Source organism: Pseudorasbora parva, chromosome 2 (genome assembly GCF_024679245.1).
Source record: "Pseudorasbora parva isolate DD20220531a chromosome 2, ASM2467924v1, whole genome shotgun sequence".
NCBI lineage: Eukaryota > Metazoa > Chordata > Actinopteri > Cypriniformes > Gobionidae > Pseudorasbora > Pseudorasbora parva.
In genome coordinates, this window is record NC_090173.1 from 13,003,769 (window position 1) to 13,022,670 (window position 18,902).

Consider the following 18,902-nt stretch of genomic DNA (forward strand, 5'->3'; position numbering starts at 1 on the left):
AGAGCATTACTAGTTTATACAAAAGTACACAATTCTAAGGAGCGGAGTACATAGTATAACAACCCTCTCAAGTGAGGCAAATATTAATCATGCTCAACCTAAGAGAGCTCACATGGAAAAAAAGGGTTCTCTCATGGGTGAAGGCCTCAACAGGATGACTCTAGAATGACTATGTATTATACTACCCACCCAGGGGTGTCCCAGAATATCATACCAGTGCACATCACTATCCAGGATGTTTTAAAGGCTATCTTGAACCTTGAACTTATTGACAACGAATGAGGAGAAAGCCCTTCTCTTTCTCCCTGAAGCTAGCCAGGTTTACCCACAGATGGCTCTCTGTAAGCACCACTTCAACATCGATCTGCCAATCACGACAACAGTCAGCGATATCTGTGGTGCTGTGGAGCTCAGCCCCCGCATCAAGGGAAAGACCCTAAACCTGGTCTAGGTCCTGCAGCAGATCAGCTTGGTATGCCTGCAGCACCACCATGGTGAGCAAAGCAGCCCAAGTCTGACCAGCTACCGCGTATGCCCTGCCAATTAAGCGTGATGTAACTCTAAGGGTTTAGGTGGCAGACTTCAGTGTTGATGTTTCCCCCTTTGAGAGATAGCTTGCGAGTGTCTTTTCAATGAGAGGCATCGACATGTAACCTTGCTCACGCAGCACCTTGACATTTGCATAATTAGAATGCTGAAATCAATGGTTGCAGGCTGAATACAGCTTCTTCCATGCTCTCTTGATAACCATGTGCAGATCTGGAAGAAAGGGAATGCTAATGGGAGTTGACTGCTTATGTCCAGATTGAAATTGCTCACCTAATTTGCCACAAGCAACTCCCTCCTTCTCACACCTCCAAGACAGATCTATTATGGCCGAAGCATGTTCCATAACCTCCAACAGCTCCTCATACATGAGGCAGTCAGGCTGAAAAGGCTCAGATATTTCTACCTTTTCGCCTTCATCAGCCATTATTTGCTCATCCTGGCTTCGCAAGAGATAATCAATCCTTTTCAAGCAGATCGCTCTCATTAATCACTGAGGACAGTAAAAGGTACATCCCCTTTGAAGCTCCATACTCCTCGCCTCATAGATGGTGGGTCCTGGTTCCTTCGAAAAGAGGGACAAAATAGAGCAGAGCTTTTCATTGGAAAATGCTCACAGTGCACGCATACAGCCCCCTCAAGGTCTGACCGTGTGCTCTTCACACAAACAAAAAACACCAAGGTTGTGTGTATCATCTGGTGTCAAATAACGAGGACACAGATCAACACACTTCTTGAATGCTTTGCAACCGGCAGTTTCCATAGTGATCCCTTACAGACACGCTTTAAACAAATGGCTCCTGAAGACGAAGAACAGGATGACTTGTTCCCCAGGTGGCCTTTTATACTCACGGTGACACTGGACACGGTTACACTCTGTTGTTAATGGTAGCCTTTAATATTAGAGTAATGTGGAAGCAATAGGGCTGCCTATAGTTTACAGTATTCGCAGAAATAGATTTTTTATTCTTAAAAAATACTTTATAAAGTAAAATATCTAGCTGCTTCCAGACTGCCTTCTTATTTAACTTATGAAGAAATTGTATCGCCTCTCACAGTTCATAAACGCTTATGCTACATCATAGTCATATGTCGCATCATTTACACTTTTTCCCGTCTGGCGGAAGTTAGATATTTTAATTTATAAAGTTTTAAATATGGATATTTTTCCTACAAAAACCCATCGATTCGCTTCAGAAGGCCAAAGCCGTTTGGAATACATTTACGAAGGATCGATGTACTTTTTTTATCTTCAAACTCGTGGGTCCCATTCACTGCCATTTAAAGCTAGGAAGAGCCAGGATATAACTCTAATTGTAGAGTTATAACTCATATACACATAGGATGGCTTGAGGGTCAGTAAATCACGGGATGATTTTCATATTAATGTGAACTTATAAATGTAAAAATTAATAAATGAAGGGAAAGATAATAGAATAAACGACTTGCTAAACTCAATATTATTAATATTTAATCAAATAAAATGTTGTATTATTTATTTTCATATTATCACATTTATTTATCTATTTATCTGTTTATTAATTTACATATGTGTTTATTTATTTATTCATTAATTCATTTATTTTAAATTTCTGCAGGGTTGGTCCTCCATACTTTCTGACGATTCTGTAATTTCAGTCAAATGCAGGCTATTTTTGCTGTGTATCAAACATAAAATATGCTTCAAATGATTACTCATACATGTAAATAGGCACGTCATTAATGTCGAGAGTAGATGATCAAGCCATTTCGGAGAAAAAAAAAAAAAAAAAAAAATTCACACCAGCCACAGCAGTTGTTATCCCGGCCACCATGTTTAAAGTTCATGGCATGCCCATCTCAGGAATTTATCAAAATTATTTGCGAACTTTCCAATGGTAAACACAACATCAGAGGGTGTTCATGTGCAATTTTTACCTAGAAAACTCGTAATTACGATAATTCCAATAGCATGTGAATGCAGCACAAGACTGGAAGGGTTATGGTTAGAATAAGTTGACATGCACTTGCAAAATTACTTATAGTCAGCAGAATGTTCAAAAGGGACCATCAAAATAAAGTGTTAAGTAAGGGATAATGTACACCCAGCCGATTGTTATCGCAGAATAAACCCCGACAGAGTGGTCTTGCATCACTCTGAAGGGGTTTATTCTGCGATAACAACCAGCTGGATGTACATTATCCCGCTTATTACACGGCTACTAGTCTCAAATAAATTAGACACAAAATATTGTCTTGAGATTAAATATTTGATTAGCTCTTCCGCAAAGCTTCCGCGAAGAAAAACAGTTCCAAACTGCTTTAAGCCTTTATCTATTGCTGCTAAATGTTGAAAATGAATGCTGAAAGGGTTAGTTAACCAAGCCTATGATTTACTCTCCCTCAAGTCATCATAGGTGTATATGACATTCTTCTTTCAGACAAATAAAATCGGAGTTCTATTTAAAAAGTCCATTAGTTGTAACGTTAGCTGTTTTTGAAGTCCATAAAAAATGCAGTTGTCCGTCATATAACGTGCTCCACACGACTCCGATGGGTTAATAGAGCCTTCTGATTCGAATCGATGCGTTTGTGTAAGAAAAATATCCATATTTAAAACTTTAAAAAAGGAACCCTGCCTTGAAGTCTTCCATTGTAGCCATGGCTGTTTAAGTATTTAATTTAACAGCCACAAGATGGCGCCAGCGTTAAGCATAGAAGTAGTACCAATCAAGATAACTCGTAGTATGAGCGGTTGTTATCTGGAAATAACATACCTTTGGAATGCGCGATTGACCAATCAGAATCAAGTATTTCACAGAGCCGTGTAATAACAACATTTAACACATTTTTTTCGATTTTTTTCTGCTGTTTTACTAACAGCAGAGCAGAAACAAAAATACAGATGTATCATGGTATTAAAAGGGATACTTCACCGTTTTTTCATATTAAACTATGTTATTCCCTTAACTAAGATGAGTTGATACATACCTCTGTCGTCTGAGTGCGTGCACTTAATCTCTCTGACGCGGGGAGACATTCTGATAACATTTAGCTTAGCACACTAATCACAGTTCATTCCTATGGAACCAAACAGAGATCAAGTTAGAAGCAACCAATCAACTCCACGTTTCCCCTATTTAAATACAGTTACACGAATAGTTGAACGATCAAGTATGGTGACACAAAACAAAACGTGGCGCTTTTTTAACCGAGTTAAAAAGGAGAACTATAATGTATGGCGGAATAGCACTTCTGAGAGTACTTCAACTCGGCGCAGTAAAAAGTCCCGGCCGAAACATCCTCCCTCACATCTCCCCCTCCCTCTCTCATTTCCGTAAATAGAACCAACGTGACCTGCACGCCTGCATCAGTAGTAGTTTGAGCAGAGTTGACGAAGTACCAGTTTGTAGGAAGATAGTTTGAACAATCATGGTTATAACATGCGTCGTAAAGGGTTGTGAGAACAAGGCAAATGTATTTAGTGCCGTCATGTTTCACCGATTTCCTATTCACCACAAACGGCAGAAAGTTTGGTTAGCTGCTTTGAACATTGATGCAACAACACCGCTGGAGATTCTGAAGAAATGGCGTGTTTGCTCCGAGCATTTCACACAGGAGGACTATACCTCCACAGGATTACGCCTAAAGGATTCTGCCACACCGACAATAATCAAAGCAAGAACACAACAAAGTGGATCATCACCTAACACTGTAAGTGTCCTTTTGCATGATATTTGGTTGTCCTGAAGTGGCAGTAACCTTAGCTTATCAAACTTTAGTGGTGTTTAACCTAGTAAACACAAGTAACTTTGCTGCGAAATCAGTGCGCTTGTGAGACAGGCAATACAGAGTTTTTGACTGTTTGATGTACTTGAGAAGTGAGCTCAGAAATAAAAATGAAGTATAAGCCTAAGCCCATAGTGTAACGTAATAACTTAGTGTCACCAAATCAACAGGCACTGTGTCAGCTTTCCAAGTAATCTTAAGTAAAAGACAAAAGCCAATATTAGTATACTTTAACATAGCAACGTTTAATATTACCGATGGAACATTCACGAGAACATCATAAAAACAAACAAACAGATTTTATGAGATGAACCTCAATATAGAAACCTGCAACCGCAGTGAGAAAATAAACATAAAAACTCCCCTTACACTATAAGCTTTAATGTCAATATGGTAATATGTGAAATGCTCGGAGCAAACACGCCATTTCTTCAGAATCTCCAGCGGTGTTGTTGCATCAATGTTCAAAGCAGCTAACCAAGCTTTCCGCCGTTTGTGGTGAATAGGAAATCGGTGAAACATGACGGCACTAAATACCTTCTCCTTGTTCTCACAACCCTTTACGACGCATGTTATAACCATGATTGTTCAAACTATCTTCCTACAAACTGGTACTTCGTCAACTCTGCTCAAACTACTTCTACTGATGCAGGCGTGCAGGTCACGTTGGTTCTATTTACGGAAATGAGAGAGGGAGGGGGAGATGTGAGGGAGGATGTTTCGGCCGGGACTTTTTACTGCGCCGAGTCAAAGTACTCTCAGAAGTGCTATTCCGCCATACATTATAGTTCTCCTTTTTAACTCTGTTAAAAAAGCGCCACGTTTTATTTTGTGTCACCATTCTTGATCGTTCAACTATTCGTGTAACTGTATTTAAATAGGGGAAACGTGGAGTTGATTGGTTGCTTCTAACTTGATCTCTGTTTGGTTCCATAGGAATGAACTGTGATTAGTGTGCTAAGCTAAATGCTATCAGAATGTCACCCCGCGTCAGAGAGATTAAGTGCACGCACTCAGACGACAGAGGTATGTATCAACTCATCTTAGTTAAGGGAATAACATAGTTTAATATGAAAAAACGGTGAAGTATCCCTTTAAGCTCTATGTCTCACTGAGGACATACAATTATTTGGACAAACTGTATCAACTGCATCTACATCTTTTTCACTTGCATCCAAACACACATATCTCTTGTTTGTTATTAAATAATTAAACTAGTAATCTGAATATGTTATTATTAATTGTATTAATTTATTGTTTTACTAATTATTTGAAATAGTAATCGAAATATTGATTAAGGATAAAAGAGAACAAATCTCCATGGTTGACTTACCTAGTAGTCTCAGTTCCAAATTTGTAGAGGCCGAAAACACAGAATCCTGCTGACTGTAAACTGTGCATATGTATTCTCCCTCATCTTCAGCTCTCAGATTGTCCAGACGGAGGGAGAAGTTTCCATGTTGAATCTGATCAGTAAAGAAATGAGCTCTATCATGATAATCCTGATGCTGGTTCTCTGGTCGACTCTCACCATCTGGATACAGATGAACCAGAGTGTTTTTTTCTCTTCTCCAGATGAACTCTGAGTCTATTCTTCTCCATTCCACCTCTAGATCCTTCATTATTAAGTGCTCATCAACATAACAGGGCAAAACCAATGAAGATCCCAGAGGAACTACTGTGTGATTGGAATGTTTAACATTGTAGCCTGAAAAAAATACAGATTTTGTGTTATGTTAAAAAACTGTTTAGGAAGGAAATTTCATTTTTGTTTTTCTCTCTCTCTCTTCTTACAACTTTCATCTAAGAGTCTGTGTGCATGGGCTGCACTTTGTGTACAATTTTGTTTTGAGACTAAATTTTAAAAAAATGTCCCTAATAGTCTTTTATTGTGAATTTCTCAGAAAACCTCAACAGTATTAGGAGTAATGATATGAGCTCTGACTGATGTTTTTAATGTCAGTCAGATATCTCTTCCTGTTTTGAGTATATTTCATATATCAAAAAAAAATCGGATATAGTTATCAAATCGGAATTGTGCATCAAGGCCTGCAGTGTAAATGTGGCCTTTATTGTGTCATAGCAAATTGATGGGCTGGTCTTCATGGTGTCATATTAATGTTTAAAATATGTATTTTAAATGGTTTACTAAAGAAATGGTGAGAGATGTATAGTTAAGAGAAAATGTAATTCTGATCACAAGAAACAATTAAAATGTCAAGCAAAATAGTAAAAAATAAAATTCACAAGAAAACAGAAACAAGGTGTCAAACCTGATCAGTGTGTTTCGGTACAATGTGATTGTGATGTGATTAAGTCATCATAGGTGAATGAAACAGGTAAGATTTATGTAATAATACACAGCAAAATGCTGTTAAATTAACACTGCCTAGTGTTCATGTGTTTGCACACTACTGTGTGTTGAAGTACCACTGAAGTAGTGTTGAAGTTAATGAGATAATTAAGTAATGATAGAGCATTAATGATGAACACCTGCTGCTAACAAGCAGAATCACTGAAGGAAAAAGAAACAAGAAGAGAGAGAGAGAGAGAGAGAGAGAGAGAGAGAGAGAGAGAGAGAGAGAGAGAGAGAGAGAGAGAGAGAGAGAGAGTTCTCTTCTAGCCACAGCACTACACTGTCACTGCACTACACTGTCACTGCAGCTGCACGAGAATATTCACAGTGTGAGCATTTGTACAGCGTCACAGCAGCAGCTACAAAGCTACATATAAGTGAGCGTTTCTTTAGACAAACAACTATGTTTGTTTATAGAAGTTGGTCATTTATAAGCTTGATAACAACATAAGTTTTGATAACAACAGTCGCATGTATGGTAAATAACAAACACAACCAAGTAAAATTCTCTGGTCATGTCGTTTCAGTCATACTTTTTACAAGATATTGTTTACAAGACAGCTGAGGATTAAAAAAAAAGAAACGCAGACTCAGGTTTGATTTGAGTAGGGGAGAGCGGGGCACAGCCAAAAGCTTTTTGAACAGTTCATTTAAAGAATTATTTAAAAATATACCGTTATACAGTGTGAAAATAGTGTTGATAAAATAAAGTAATTAATAATTAATGGTTATATGAGGGAACTTGATGATGGCTTTTAAAAACAATGTGGATATTTTAGGAGAATAATGCTGAGAATAAAAAAAAGAATAAATTATAAAACATAATTAAAAGGGAAAAACATTTGGATGATCAATTTAGTTATATTAATGACTACATTCAAACATACTTTACTTTATATGTCATGAAAATAATGCATTAATTTAATTTGTTTTTCATTTTTATTTGTTTACTTACACAGTGAAAAAATGGTCTCAGCTGAAAACTCACAGTTCTCCTGACTGTAAACTTTACATGTGTATTTTCCTTCATCTTCAGCTGTCAAATTGTCCAGACGGAGGGAGAAGTTTCCATGTTGAATCTGATCAGTAAAGAAATGAGCTCTATCATGATAATCCTGATGCTGGGACTCTGGTCGACTCTCACCATCTTGATACAGATGAACCAGAGTCTCAGAGTCTGTTCTTCTCCATTCCACCTTTAGACCCTCCATTAATAAGTATTTGTCAACATGACAGGGCAAAATCACTGAAGATCCCGATGGAGGCACTAGAGAACCAGAGCAACTGTGGACAGTCAATCCTGAAAAAAAACAAAACAAACCAAGACATATACGACAACACACTGGGACATACCCTATTTTACAGGGAGTGCAGAATTATTAGGCAAGTTGTATTTTTGAGGATTAATTTTATTATTGAACAACTACCATGTTCTAAATGAACACAAAAAACTCATTAATATCAAAGCTGAATATTTTTGGAAGTTTTAGTTTTTAGTTTTAGCTATTTTAGGGGGATATCTGTGTGTGCAGGTGACTATTACTGTGCATAATTATTAGGCAACTTAACAAAAAAACTAATTTACACCCATTTCAATTATTTATTTTTACCAGTGAAACCAATATAACGTCTCAACATTCACAAATATACATTTCCGACATTCAAAAACCAAACAAAAACAAATCAGTGACCAATATAGCCACCTTTCTTTGCAAGGACACTCAAAAGCCTGCCATCCATGGATTCTGTCAGTGTTTTGATCTGTTCACCATCAACATTGCGTGCAGCAGCAACCACAGCCTCCCAGACACTGTTCAGAGAGGTGTACTGTTTTCCCTCCTTGTAAATCGCACATTTGATGATGGACCACAGGTTCTCAATGGGGTTCAGATCAGGTGAACAAGGAGGCCATATCATTAGATTTTCTTCTTTTATACCCTTTCTTGCCAGCCACGCTGTGGAGTACTTGGACACGTGTGATGGAGCATTGTCCTGCATGAAAATCATGTTTTTTCGTGAAGGATGCAGACTTCTTCCTGTACCACTGCTTGAAGAAGGTATCTTCCAGAAACTGGCAGTAGGACTGGGAGTTGAGCTTGACTTCATCCTCAACCCGAAAAGGCCCAACAAGCTCATCTTTGATGATACCAGCCCAAACCAGTACACCACCTCCACCTTGATGGCGTCTGAGTCGGACTGGAGCTCTCTGCCCTTTACCAATCCAGCCACGGGCCCATCCATCTGGCCCATCAAGACTCACTCTCATTTCATCAGTCCATAAAACCTTAGAAAAATCAGTCTTGAGATATTTCTTAGCCCAGTCTTGACGTTTCAGCTTGTGTGTCTTGTTCAGTGGTGGTCGACTTTCTGCCTTTCTTACCTTGACCATGTCTCTGAGTATTGCACACCTTGTGCTTTTGGGCACTCCAGTGATGTTGCAGCTCTGAAATATGGCCAAACTGGTGGCAAGTGGCATCTTGGCAGCTGCACGCTTGACTTTTCTCAGTTCACGGGCAGTTATTTTGCGCCTTGGTTTTTCCACACGCTTCTTGCGACCCTGTTGACTATTTTGAATGAAACGCTTGATTGTTCGATGATCACGCTTCAGAAGCTTATTTTAAGACTGCTGCATCCCTCTGCAATATATCTCACTATTTTTGACTTTTCTGAGCCTGTCAAGTCCTTCTTTTGGCCCATTTTGCCAAAGGAAAGGAAGTTGCCTAATAATTATGAGCACCTGATATAGGGTGTTGATGTCATTAGACCACACCCCTTCTCATTACAGAGATGCACATCACCTAATGTGCCTAATTGGTAGTAGGCTTTCCAGCCTATACAGCTTGGAGTAAGACAACATGCATAACGAGGATGATGTGGTCAAAATACTCATTTGCCTAATAATTCTGCACTCCCTGTAAAGATTTAAGCGCATAGTCTAAAGAGGTACAGCGTAACTTGAACTATACTCGCAATGAGAGCTATACTCTCATCCCTACGTTATAATTAATAAACTTTGCTGCCATACCAGGCACTGAGTAATATAATTGCGCTGCTGCACCCATTATACTGAAGCAAAGTTAATTGATTATTACACAGGAATGAGAGTGTAGTCGCTAGCCAAATCAGTCTAGGAAATCTCAGTTTTTCATTTTCCGTCGGTTTTATAAATTCTATTACCAAGACTGCATTCTACCACCTTTGCAACATTGCCCGACTGAGACCTGCTCTCAGCACTAAAGATAATGAAACTCTAATCAATGCTTTGATAACCTCACATCTTCGCAACTGTAATTCACTGCTTATTGGGCTTCCTGCTAGAACAATTGCTAGACTTCAATATGTACAAAATCCTGCTGCCAGAGTCATCCATCAAGTCAAAAAAATGGATCATATTACTAGCTTAGAAATCTAGACGCACCCTAGCGGCATCAAATCTAATCTGCCCGTGAGTGTCATCTAGCAACTCTCAATACCCTTCTGAGCTGTAAAAGCCAAACTCTGGCTGGGCCAATCACATTGTGTATAGAGTCGGTGGGCGGGGCTTAACATAATGATGGCCCAGCTGCGCTTGCGTGCTTCTAGTAAACACAGAAACTGGCGAACGGTGGTCTTTCGAATCAGCTTTGACTGAGTTACCACCTTGAGGAACAATTGATTGGTGGAAAATTAATTCAATGCGCATGTGCGAACTCCGCATGCATTTGTGTAAATGTGTACTGTTCTTGTGAAGAAATTTGCAGCACGCACATTGTACGCAGACACTTGTGTAAGCGTAAAAAACTAAGTATACTTACAGAAAAAAGATTACACAAAGACAAAGTATACAAAGTATGAATGAAAGCCTAAATTAAATATGTTCATAAAGCAATCGATTCTCGTTATTTGGGCTAAACCGCTCAATCTGGGCTAAACCGCTCAACTCATGGATTAGTTTTATGATATTATTATGAACTTTTTGAAGCGTCAAAGTGTACGTTGCATAGCTGTCAATTCATTCAACACTTCATTTGTGTTCTTAACTTAGGTGAGTCTTTCTGGTTTAAAACAAGGTGAAGTTGAAGGTGAAGGTGAGTAATTCATTACATCATTTTTATATTTGGTTGGGCTAACCATTTAAGGTGTTTTAAGCCAGAAAGTTAGTGAGCCTGAATATTTAAAGGACATTCAAAGAACATTGTTGATGTTCCAAGAATGTTGTTCTTAGAAAAATGTATGAGAACATTCCCTGTTAGCTGGGTTCCTGTATAACTGGGTGACTTCTGGCCAGAATAACCACCAAAGTAAAAAATATGACTGTAAAGGCTGGCTATATGTGACTAAAGCCTCACCAGATAGATAAATCAAGTCTTTGCAAAGCGTGTTTTCATTATGAACATATCTCTTGCCTTTTCTAAATGTTTTAAGACCAAAACAGTAAATTAAATATTTGTACCTTTATATTGTGATGTGCAGTAGATCAGACAGCAGAGAAGAAGTGCGGATCCAGATGCAGAAATGCAAAGAATCAACACCATTATGTGTAGACCAGAGAAACCTGTTAAACACAGACATCAGTTACTGAATAGGGCTGTGTATTGCCAAGACTCTGGCGATACAATACGTATCACGATACAGGGGTTACGATACGATATATTGCAATATATTGCGATATTGTAAGAGAGGCAATATATTGCGATTTATTTCTTTTTTGTGTGTTTTTGTTTTTTATAATTTAAAAGAATAAAGAACACAACCATAAGCCTAAAACACAAGACAAAGTATTTTATTTAATTAATACAGTAGGGGTGTCAACAATAATCGATTCGGTGATGCATCGCGATGCGGGGCATGAACGTTTCAGCATCGATGCGGCAAAGTGCCATAATCGATTATGTCACTGTTTATTTTCTGGCGGACGATAAAGTTGTGAAGTTTCAAATACTTCCGGTTCCGGGAGAATAACAACAACAACAAGGAAGATGGCTGAGGCGGAGGGAGATGACCGCGATAGACGGGTTATTAAAAACGCGCTAACGACCCGAGGTGTGTAGGATTGTACGTATATATTTTTTGCACAATAATAAATTAATCTATAATGACGAAATACGGCGCAATTCACCTTTATTCCACAAGGTGGCAATTTCTGATACCCAATGATGAAGTGACGTTTCACTCATAGTTAAAATCCATTCAAAAATCCATTCAAAATTAAAATCCACGTTTCACTCATAGTTACCTCTGACAGAAAACGAAACAATAATTATAATCTGCAAAACTTGAAATGGGTTAGTGATTTACTTCAGAGAGCAAGTACTAAACACAATCATATGTTAGTGTCACTGTCTCTTGATGATGGATGTGGTCAAGAAGCTGTCAGTGATCAAAATATTGATTTTGAAGACATTGAAAATGAGTTTGGAGAATATGCTGGAGATCGCGAATATAAGGCAGATGCTGAATATACTGGTAAACGAGCTCTGACGAGGTCATATGATGATGGTATTAAACATCTGCTCAAACTGAATCCTTCCAAGCTCCAAAAAGTAACAAAATAGGTTTTATTTTATTCTTCTGTAGCTGTTACTCTAAAATCAGGAGTTTTATATATTATCACGACAGGTAGAGGTCTATCCATGTTAAATATAGATCTGGGTCGCTAACGACCTGAATATGTAAGAATGTTTGGTGAAACAGTCATGCATTTAAGGGTTAATTGCATTTTATTTAATTACATTTTATTTTATTTAATAACTTTTATGTCAGAGATACAGGAGACATAGCAGCCAATACAATCTGTTGTTTAATATCTGCTTGTATTGCCTCATGACTGATGAAAAATTAGCTTTGTGTGCAGTAGAATTTAGATGCATCACAATGCATCGTAGAATCGAATTGAATCGAATCGTTACCTGGTGAATCGTAATTGAATTGAATCGTGAAGGCAGTGCTAATGCACACCCCTATAATACAGTATAATTTATATCACTAATCATATGCAATGTGCAATCTAAGTTTAGGGAAATGTAAAGTGACTGCAGGATCCTTTATGTGTATGTGTTTTAAAGGTTCACAGTATAGCAGTGGCTATTTAACAACAGAAAGTGCAGTCCATTTCATGACTGAATGACTGTTTGTTTTATATTTAACACAGCAGCCCTGATCACACAGAATGCGTTTTTGCAGCGAGAGGCGCCTTTTTTGAATGGATTTCGGTTGGCAGAGAGCGTTATGCGCGCTGCTTATGCGCCCTGGGCACCTCACGTTTTCGAAGGAGCGCTCCGAGCGCATGAAGTTGAAAAAAAATCAACTGAGCAGAAAAGCATGCAACACATTCGCGCTTATTTTCTGTTGTCCAAACAAATGAATGAAGAGGCGGGCCTTCCGTTGTGTTGACCGTTACATTGATTAGACTGACAGTACAGGTGATTCGGGGGTTGCCTAGAAACATTAAAGCGCAAAAGGGAGTGCAGTGCGCCTCGTGTTTTCGAACCTGAAAAACGCGTTCTGTGTGATCGGGGCCTAAAGCTGTTTTCTATAAAACAGTCTATTGTATAAAGTGCTATTTCAAGTACTGAACTGCAGAGCTGGTGCATCCATATCCACATCGCTATTATCTTTTGTTCTCCTGCCACCGCTGTCAGTTTTGGCGTGTGTTTATTTTGTTACTGAGAGGAAAACGTGCAGTACATTCTATCGAAACACTTCTCAGCAGCGCGGGTGACGTCAGGATGTTAAGCGAGCTCTCTGTTTCAATGTGTTTCCCGAGTATTAGATTATAACTTGGCCTATTTTGCAAACAAAATGATTCTTGTCGATTTCCTTAGTGGCTTCAGCTCTGTATACTGCAGGAGCGGAATAATGCTTTAGTCTTGAGAGCTGGGTTTGCTAATGTAAACACTAGTGATGCACGCACTTTTACCATGCGCTTCTCCGGCTCCGCGTCAGTTATTCGTTCTGAGATAACACACTGCCATCTAGCGGTTGGGTGTTATACAGTCTGTGGTTTAAACCAAACACAAAGCCACGTATCTTGGATGTAAATAAATAAATATATAAATATCGATACAGCGTTTTTGAGAATCGATACAGTATCGCCAAACATAATATCGCGATATTCATGTGTATCGATATTTTCTTACACCCCTATTACTGAATACAAGCGTTACATTGTAAAAAAATAAAAAATAAAACTCATAAAAAATCCCGGTCAATTACTGTCAGTCAGATAAGGCTTCCAAATTAAAACCATTCCATTATAAAATTATAATAAAATATCGATATGACTCGCTTCGCAGTTTAGACTAGCTGCGTTGCCTTCCTGGGGTTGGCTCGGGGTGGATGGGATGCCTTTGTCACAGTCGGGGTGGGCACTTAAATGACCGGCTGTCAGCCTGACTTACATACCACCGTGAGGAGCTGCACCGCAGGACACAGCAGGCGGGAAAAAGGTATGTATATACATCTCTTTATTTACTTCAAAACATCTCTTTAAAACAACTACTATAGTGGCTTCAAAGTTCTCTTCAACAGGATCCGAATGGCATAAGAAGGGAATATACTTCACAGCTTCAACGTATTCTCCACAGCTTTAGCAGGCTCTCCACGGGACTCGGACAGAGAGGAGGGTACAGATACCTCACAACTATAGTAGGCTCTTCACTGAACTCAGATGGAAAGGAGGGCATGTATAGTTCACAGCTTTAACAGGCTCTTCACTGGACTCAGACAGACAGGAGGATGCATACTTCACAGCTTTAGCAAACTCTTCACTAGACACAGACAGAGAGGAGGGTTTGTATACTTCACAGCCTTTTTATTTTTTAACTGTTTTTAACGTATTCCAACAGGAGGGAATTAAGGAAGAAAATGTAAATGGGAAATGACTCTTCAGGTTGATAAAAGAATCAGGAGTCTGAGCTGTGATGTCTGAGAGGCTATGATTAAAGGCTGGGTTGAAAGAGGAAGTAGATTCCAAGCACCTCAGTAGGCTTAAGAATGTGAGAAGAATGTGAATGCACTCTAATATTTTGGGTTATTGAAGGACTCAAGTAGCCTGAGTGTAACGTGATGACTTGTTGATTCAATGAAATATAGTTCATGCATGTGTGGTATTTCTGTTTAACTGATAGAGATATGCATTTTACAGTGAATGTGTTTGATAGTAATAATTATTACTAATGTAAAATAACAGTTTAATAGAAATATCCGTAAAGGTTTTTGCACTATTTAAAATAGGAAATTTTACTTTAATTTTAAGTTTTATGTTTGGTAGTCGTAGCTGTCAGTCATTAGGTGTTTTTGTTTTTAGATCAGAGATCACTCAGTCAAACTCATAATCTGAAAAATGCTAACTGAATATTGAATGTTACAAAACAAGCAAATGTAGCTTGTTTGCTTGTTTGATAGCTAGGCTATAATGTGTATGCATTTATTTATTACTTACCCAGTCGCTCCAGTACCACAGTTGCACTGGCTGATAAATCTCCAGCAAACACTTGACACATGTAAACTCCTTTGTCTTCAGTTCTGACACTCTTCAGTCTGAGAGAGAAGTTTCCTTTGGGGATTTCATCAGTGAAGAACTTAACTCTGTCTCTGTATTGTCCATCTGATGAATCTGGTATAATTTCATTGTTTTGATAGAGCATAACCAGAATATCTCCATCTTTGCCAGTTTTCTTCCATGAAAGCTCTTCAATGTGTTCAGGTGTGATGTGAGAGTCTACAGAGCAGTTCAGAGTGATGTCCTGGCCTACATATGCAGATATGGAGCGACTCGATCCTGATACTAGCAAGCGCTCTGAAAGAATTTGGTTTGTTAAATCCAAAATATATTAATGCATTTTGATTGAAATTTTCACCAGAATTTAAGAATTCCCTCTAACTTACCAACATCTTTTATCTGAACCACAGTCTCACCAGAATCCTGCTGACTGTAAACTTTACATGTGTATTCTCCCTCATCTTCAGCTCTCAGATTGTCCAGGCGGAGGGAGAAGTTTCCATGTTGAATCTGATGAGTAAAGAAATGAGCTCTATCATGATAATCCTTCTGCTGGACCTCTGGTCGACTCTCACCATCTTGATACAGATGAACCAGAGTCTCAGAGTCTGTTCTTCTCCATTCTACCTCCAGACCCTCCATTAGTAAAGGTGTATCAACATAACAGGACAAAACCACTGAAGATCCCAGAGGAGCAACCAGAGGGTCAGAGGGACCTTTAACAATGAAGCCTATAAAATGAATAAACAATTATTAAACACTTGTATTTTCAACAAAGAAAAGAAAAAAATTATATTATGTATTTTATTCTGTTAAATATTCAATGAAAAGCAAAAGATGGCAGAAAAGTCTCAGGTTGCTTATATAACCAGGTTCCCTGAGAGGGGAACGAGATGCTGTGAGATGCTCATGGTGTTGATGCTATGGGAATGCTTCTGTGTGAGGCGGTGTCTAAAGCATGAATCTTAATGCATAAATCTGATTGGCAGAACATATGGACATTGTGATGTAGCATAGCATAGGTGAGTGGCTAGTGGAAATAGTGGCCACATAAGCGTTCTGAGAGACGTTCTTAAAAGAACTGTTTCACCGGACCAAAAAGGCAGTTGACTGGGTTCACCTCATGCTCTCTACACCATGTGACAAATAGTTGGCATTTCAGGGCATACAACTTAGAAGAGCTCTAACACTGAGGATTGTCAGAAAGACTGAAATCTATGAGATGGTACATGGGCCAGTCCCAAAGCTTCTATATCTCTGGCCAGGGATTAAATATTTTCCCTCTCACATAAAGAAATAAAGACTTTTGAATATTTTGTTCATCAATAACCGCACACATTTTGTCGCTATTTAATTACTCATTGTGAACACCCTTAAACAAATTTGACTGATTCTTGGCGCAGGCCAAGTCCAGCAATAATATCAGCATCATGTAGTGCAAATGTTTAATAGTAATGGACGTGTTGCACAGGCATGATTTGTCGACTGAAAATGCCTGCAGGTCCCCTACCCTTCTTGATCGAGGCCAATGCTACAAGAAGGACTATCTTAACTGACAGGATCTTCAACTCCATTGACTGCAAAGGCTCAAAGGAGGCCTTTGAAGTACCCTGAGCACCAGAGACAGGTCCCAAGATTTAACAATTTAACTACTAACTACATCGTGATGTGCAGCAAATCGCGACAACATACACTTAAGGGTGTAGGGAGACAACCTTTGCTTGAAAGGAAAGCATGGCTCTGATCAAGAATCTTCGGGGGTCTACCAGGCAGTTATTTACGCGATAGCATCTATCGCTATTTGCACTTACAGCAAATAGCCGACGAACAGGTTCACTTAGTGCAAATAGCCGACAAATAGGTTCACTTACTGCAAATAGCCAACAAATAGGTTAATTTACATTTACATTTAATCATTTAGCAGACGCTTTTATCCAAAGCGACTTACAAAAAAGGGGAGAGCAATAGAAGCAACAAAACAAACAAGGCCAACAACCTGTAAGAGCTGTAAGAAGTCTCAATTAATTAGCACAGTACACAATTATTATTATTATTATTTTTATAGCCATCTACAATAGCCACCTACATCAAAAACTCACGTACGCAAAATACAGAACACTGGATTTTGATAGCCATGATAACAACCCATTAGGACTAAGGCTGTTGCCCCAGCTGTTGTCGTTAATGCAGATTCAGTGGCCCAATGGGTTGGTTTTGTATGGCATTCTAGCTAAACGCGCAGCAATAGCCATCTAAAACAAAAACTCACGTACGCAAAATACAGAACACTGGATTTTGATAGCCATGATAACAACCCATTAGGACTAAGGCTGTTGCCCCAACTGTTGTCGTTAAGCAGATTCAGTGGCCCAATGGGTTGGTTTTGTATGACATTCTAGCTAAACGCACAGCAATAGGAATCTACAACAAAAACTCACGTACGCAAAATACAGTACACCGGATTATGATAGCTATGATAACTATGTAACACACCCGCCTGAAGGCACAAATCCGGATGAGAGACGTAGATATGATCCGTTGCTGTGGTGATCAGTAAGTGCTATTCTGTATTGGTCAGGTGCAATTGGAAAAGATGTCTTAAGATGTAAAAAATGTTTAAAAATGGCTACAGACTCGGCAGCACGAATTGAGATCGGCAGGTCATTCCACCAGGTGGGAACGGTCCAGGAAAATGTCCGTGAGAGCGATTTCATGCCTCTTTGGGATGGAACCATAAGGGCGCCGCTCACTCGCAGAACGCAAGCTTCTGGAGGGTGTGTAAGTCTGAACAAGTGAGTTTAGGTATACTGGTGCAGAGCCAGTGGTTGTTTTGTAGGCGAGAACTAGTGCCTTGAATTTGATGCGAGCAGCCATTGGCAAACAGTGCAGTCTGATGAAGAGAGGCGTAACATGCGCTCTCTTCGGCTCATTAAAGACCACTCTCGCCGCTGCATTCTGGATCAGCTGCAAGGGTTTGATAGTGCATGCTGGAAGCCCAGCCAGAAGAGCATTACAATAGTCCAGTCTGGAGAGAACAAGAGCTTGAACCAGGAGTTGTGCAGCCTGTTCTGATAGGAAGGGTCTAATCTTTCTAATGTTGTTTAAAGCAAATCTGCAGGACCTGTTGCAGTAATGTGGTCAGTGAAGTTTAACTGGTCATCAATCACAACTCCAAGGTTCCTGGCTGTCCTGGATGGAGTTATGGTCGATGAACCAAGCTAAATGGAGAAATTTTGATGAAGTGCTGGGTTGGTTGAGAAAACAAGTAATTCTGTCTTTGCAAGATTGAGTTGAAGGTGATGCTCCTTTATCCAGTCAGAAATGTCTGTCAGACAGGCAGCGATACGAACACGGACTGTAGGATCATCTGGTTGAAATGAGAAGTAGAGTTGTGTCATCAGCGTAGCAGAGATAGGAGAAGCCGTGTTTCTCAATGACAGAACCTAATGATGACATGTAGATGGAGAAGAGAAGTGGTCCAAGCACTGAGCCCTGGGGAACCCCAGTAGCTAGGTGATGTGACTTAGACACTTCACCTCTCCATGACACCCTGTAGGACCTACCAGAGAGGTAAGACTTGAACCACTCGAGAGCAGTTCCTGAGATCCCCGTCTTCTTAAGTGTTGACAGGAGGATCTGGTGGTTAACTGTGTCAAAAGCAGCAGACAGATCCAGCAGAATGAGCACTGAGGATTTTGAAGCTGCTTTTGCCAGTCTCAGTGCCTCAGTTACCGAGAGCAAGGCAGTCTC

At 39.3% G+C, this 18,902-nt stretch overlaps 1 protein-coding gene across 1 annotated transcript in view; it reads right to left on the reverse strand.

Moving 5' to 3' along the window:
- LOC137092040 (uncharacterized) overlaps positions 1 to 18,902 on the reverse strand; it is a 76,969-nt gene that overhangs the window by 32,972 nt on the left and 25,095 nt on the right. Inside the window, exons 2-6 of the mRNA XM_067456341.1 lie at positions 15,539 to 15,883; positions 15,093 to 15,449; positions 11,103 to 11,204; positions 7,659 to 7,970; positions 5,648 to 6,022 (exon numbers count right to left, since the gene is read on the reverse strand). Of these exons, the coding sequence (XP_067312442.1) occupies positions 5,648 to 6,022; positions 7,659 to 7,970; positions 11,103 to 11,204; positions 15,093 to 15,449; positions 15,539 to 15,883 (1,491 nt within the window). The remainder of the gene's footprint in view (positions 1 to 5,647; positions 6,023 to 7,658; positions 7,971 to 11,102; positions 11,205 to 15,092; positions 15,450 to 15,538; positions 15,884 to 18,902) is intronic.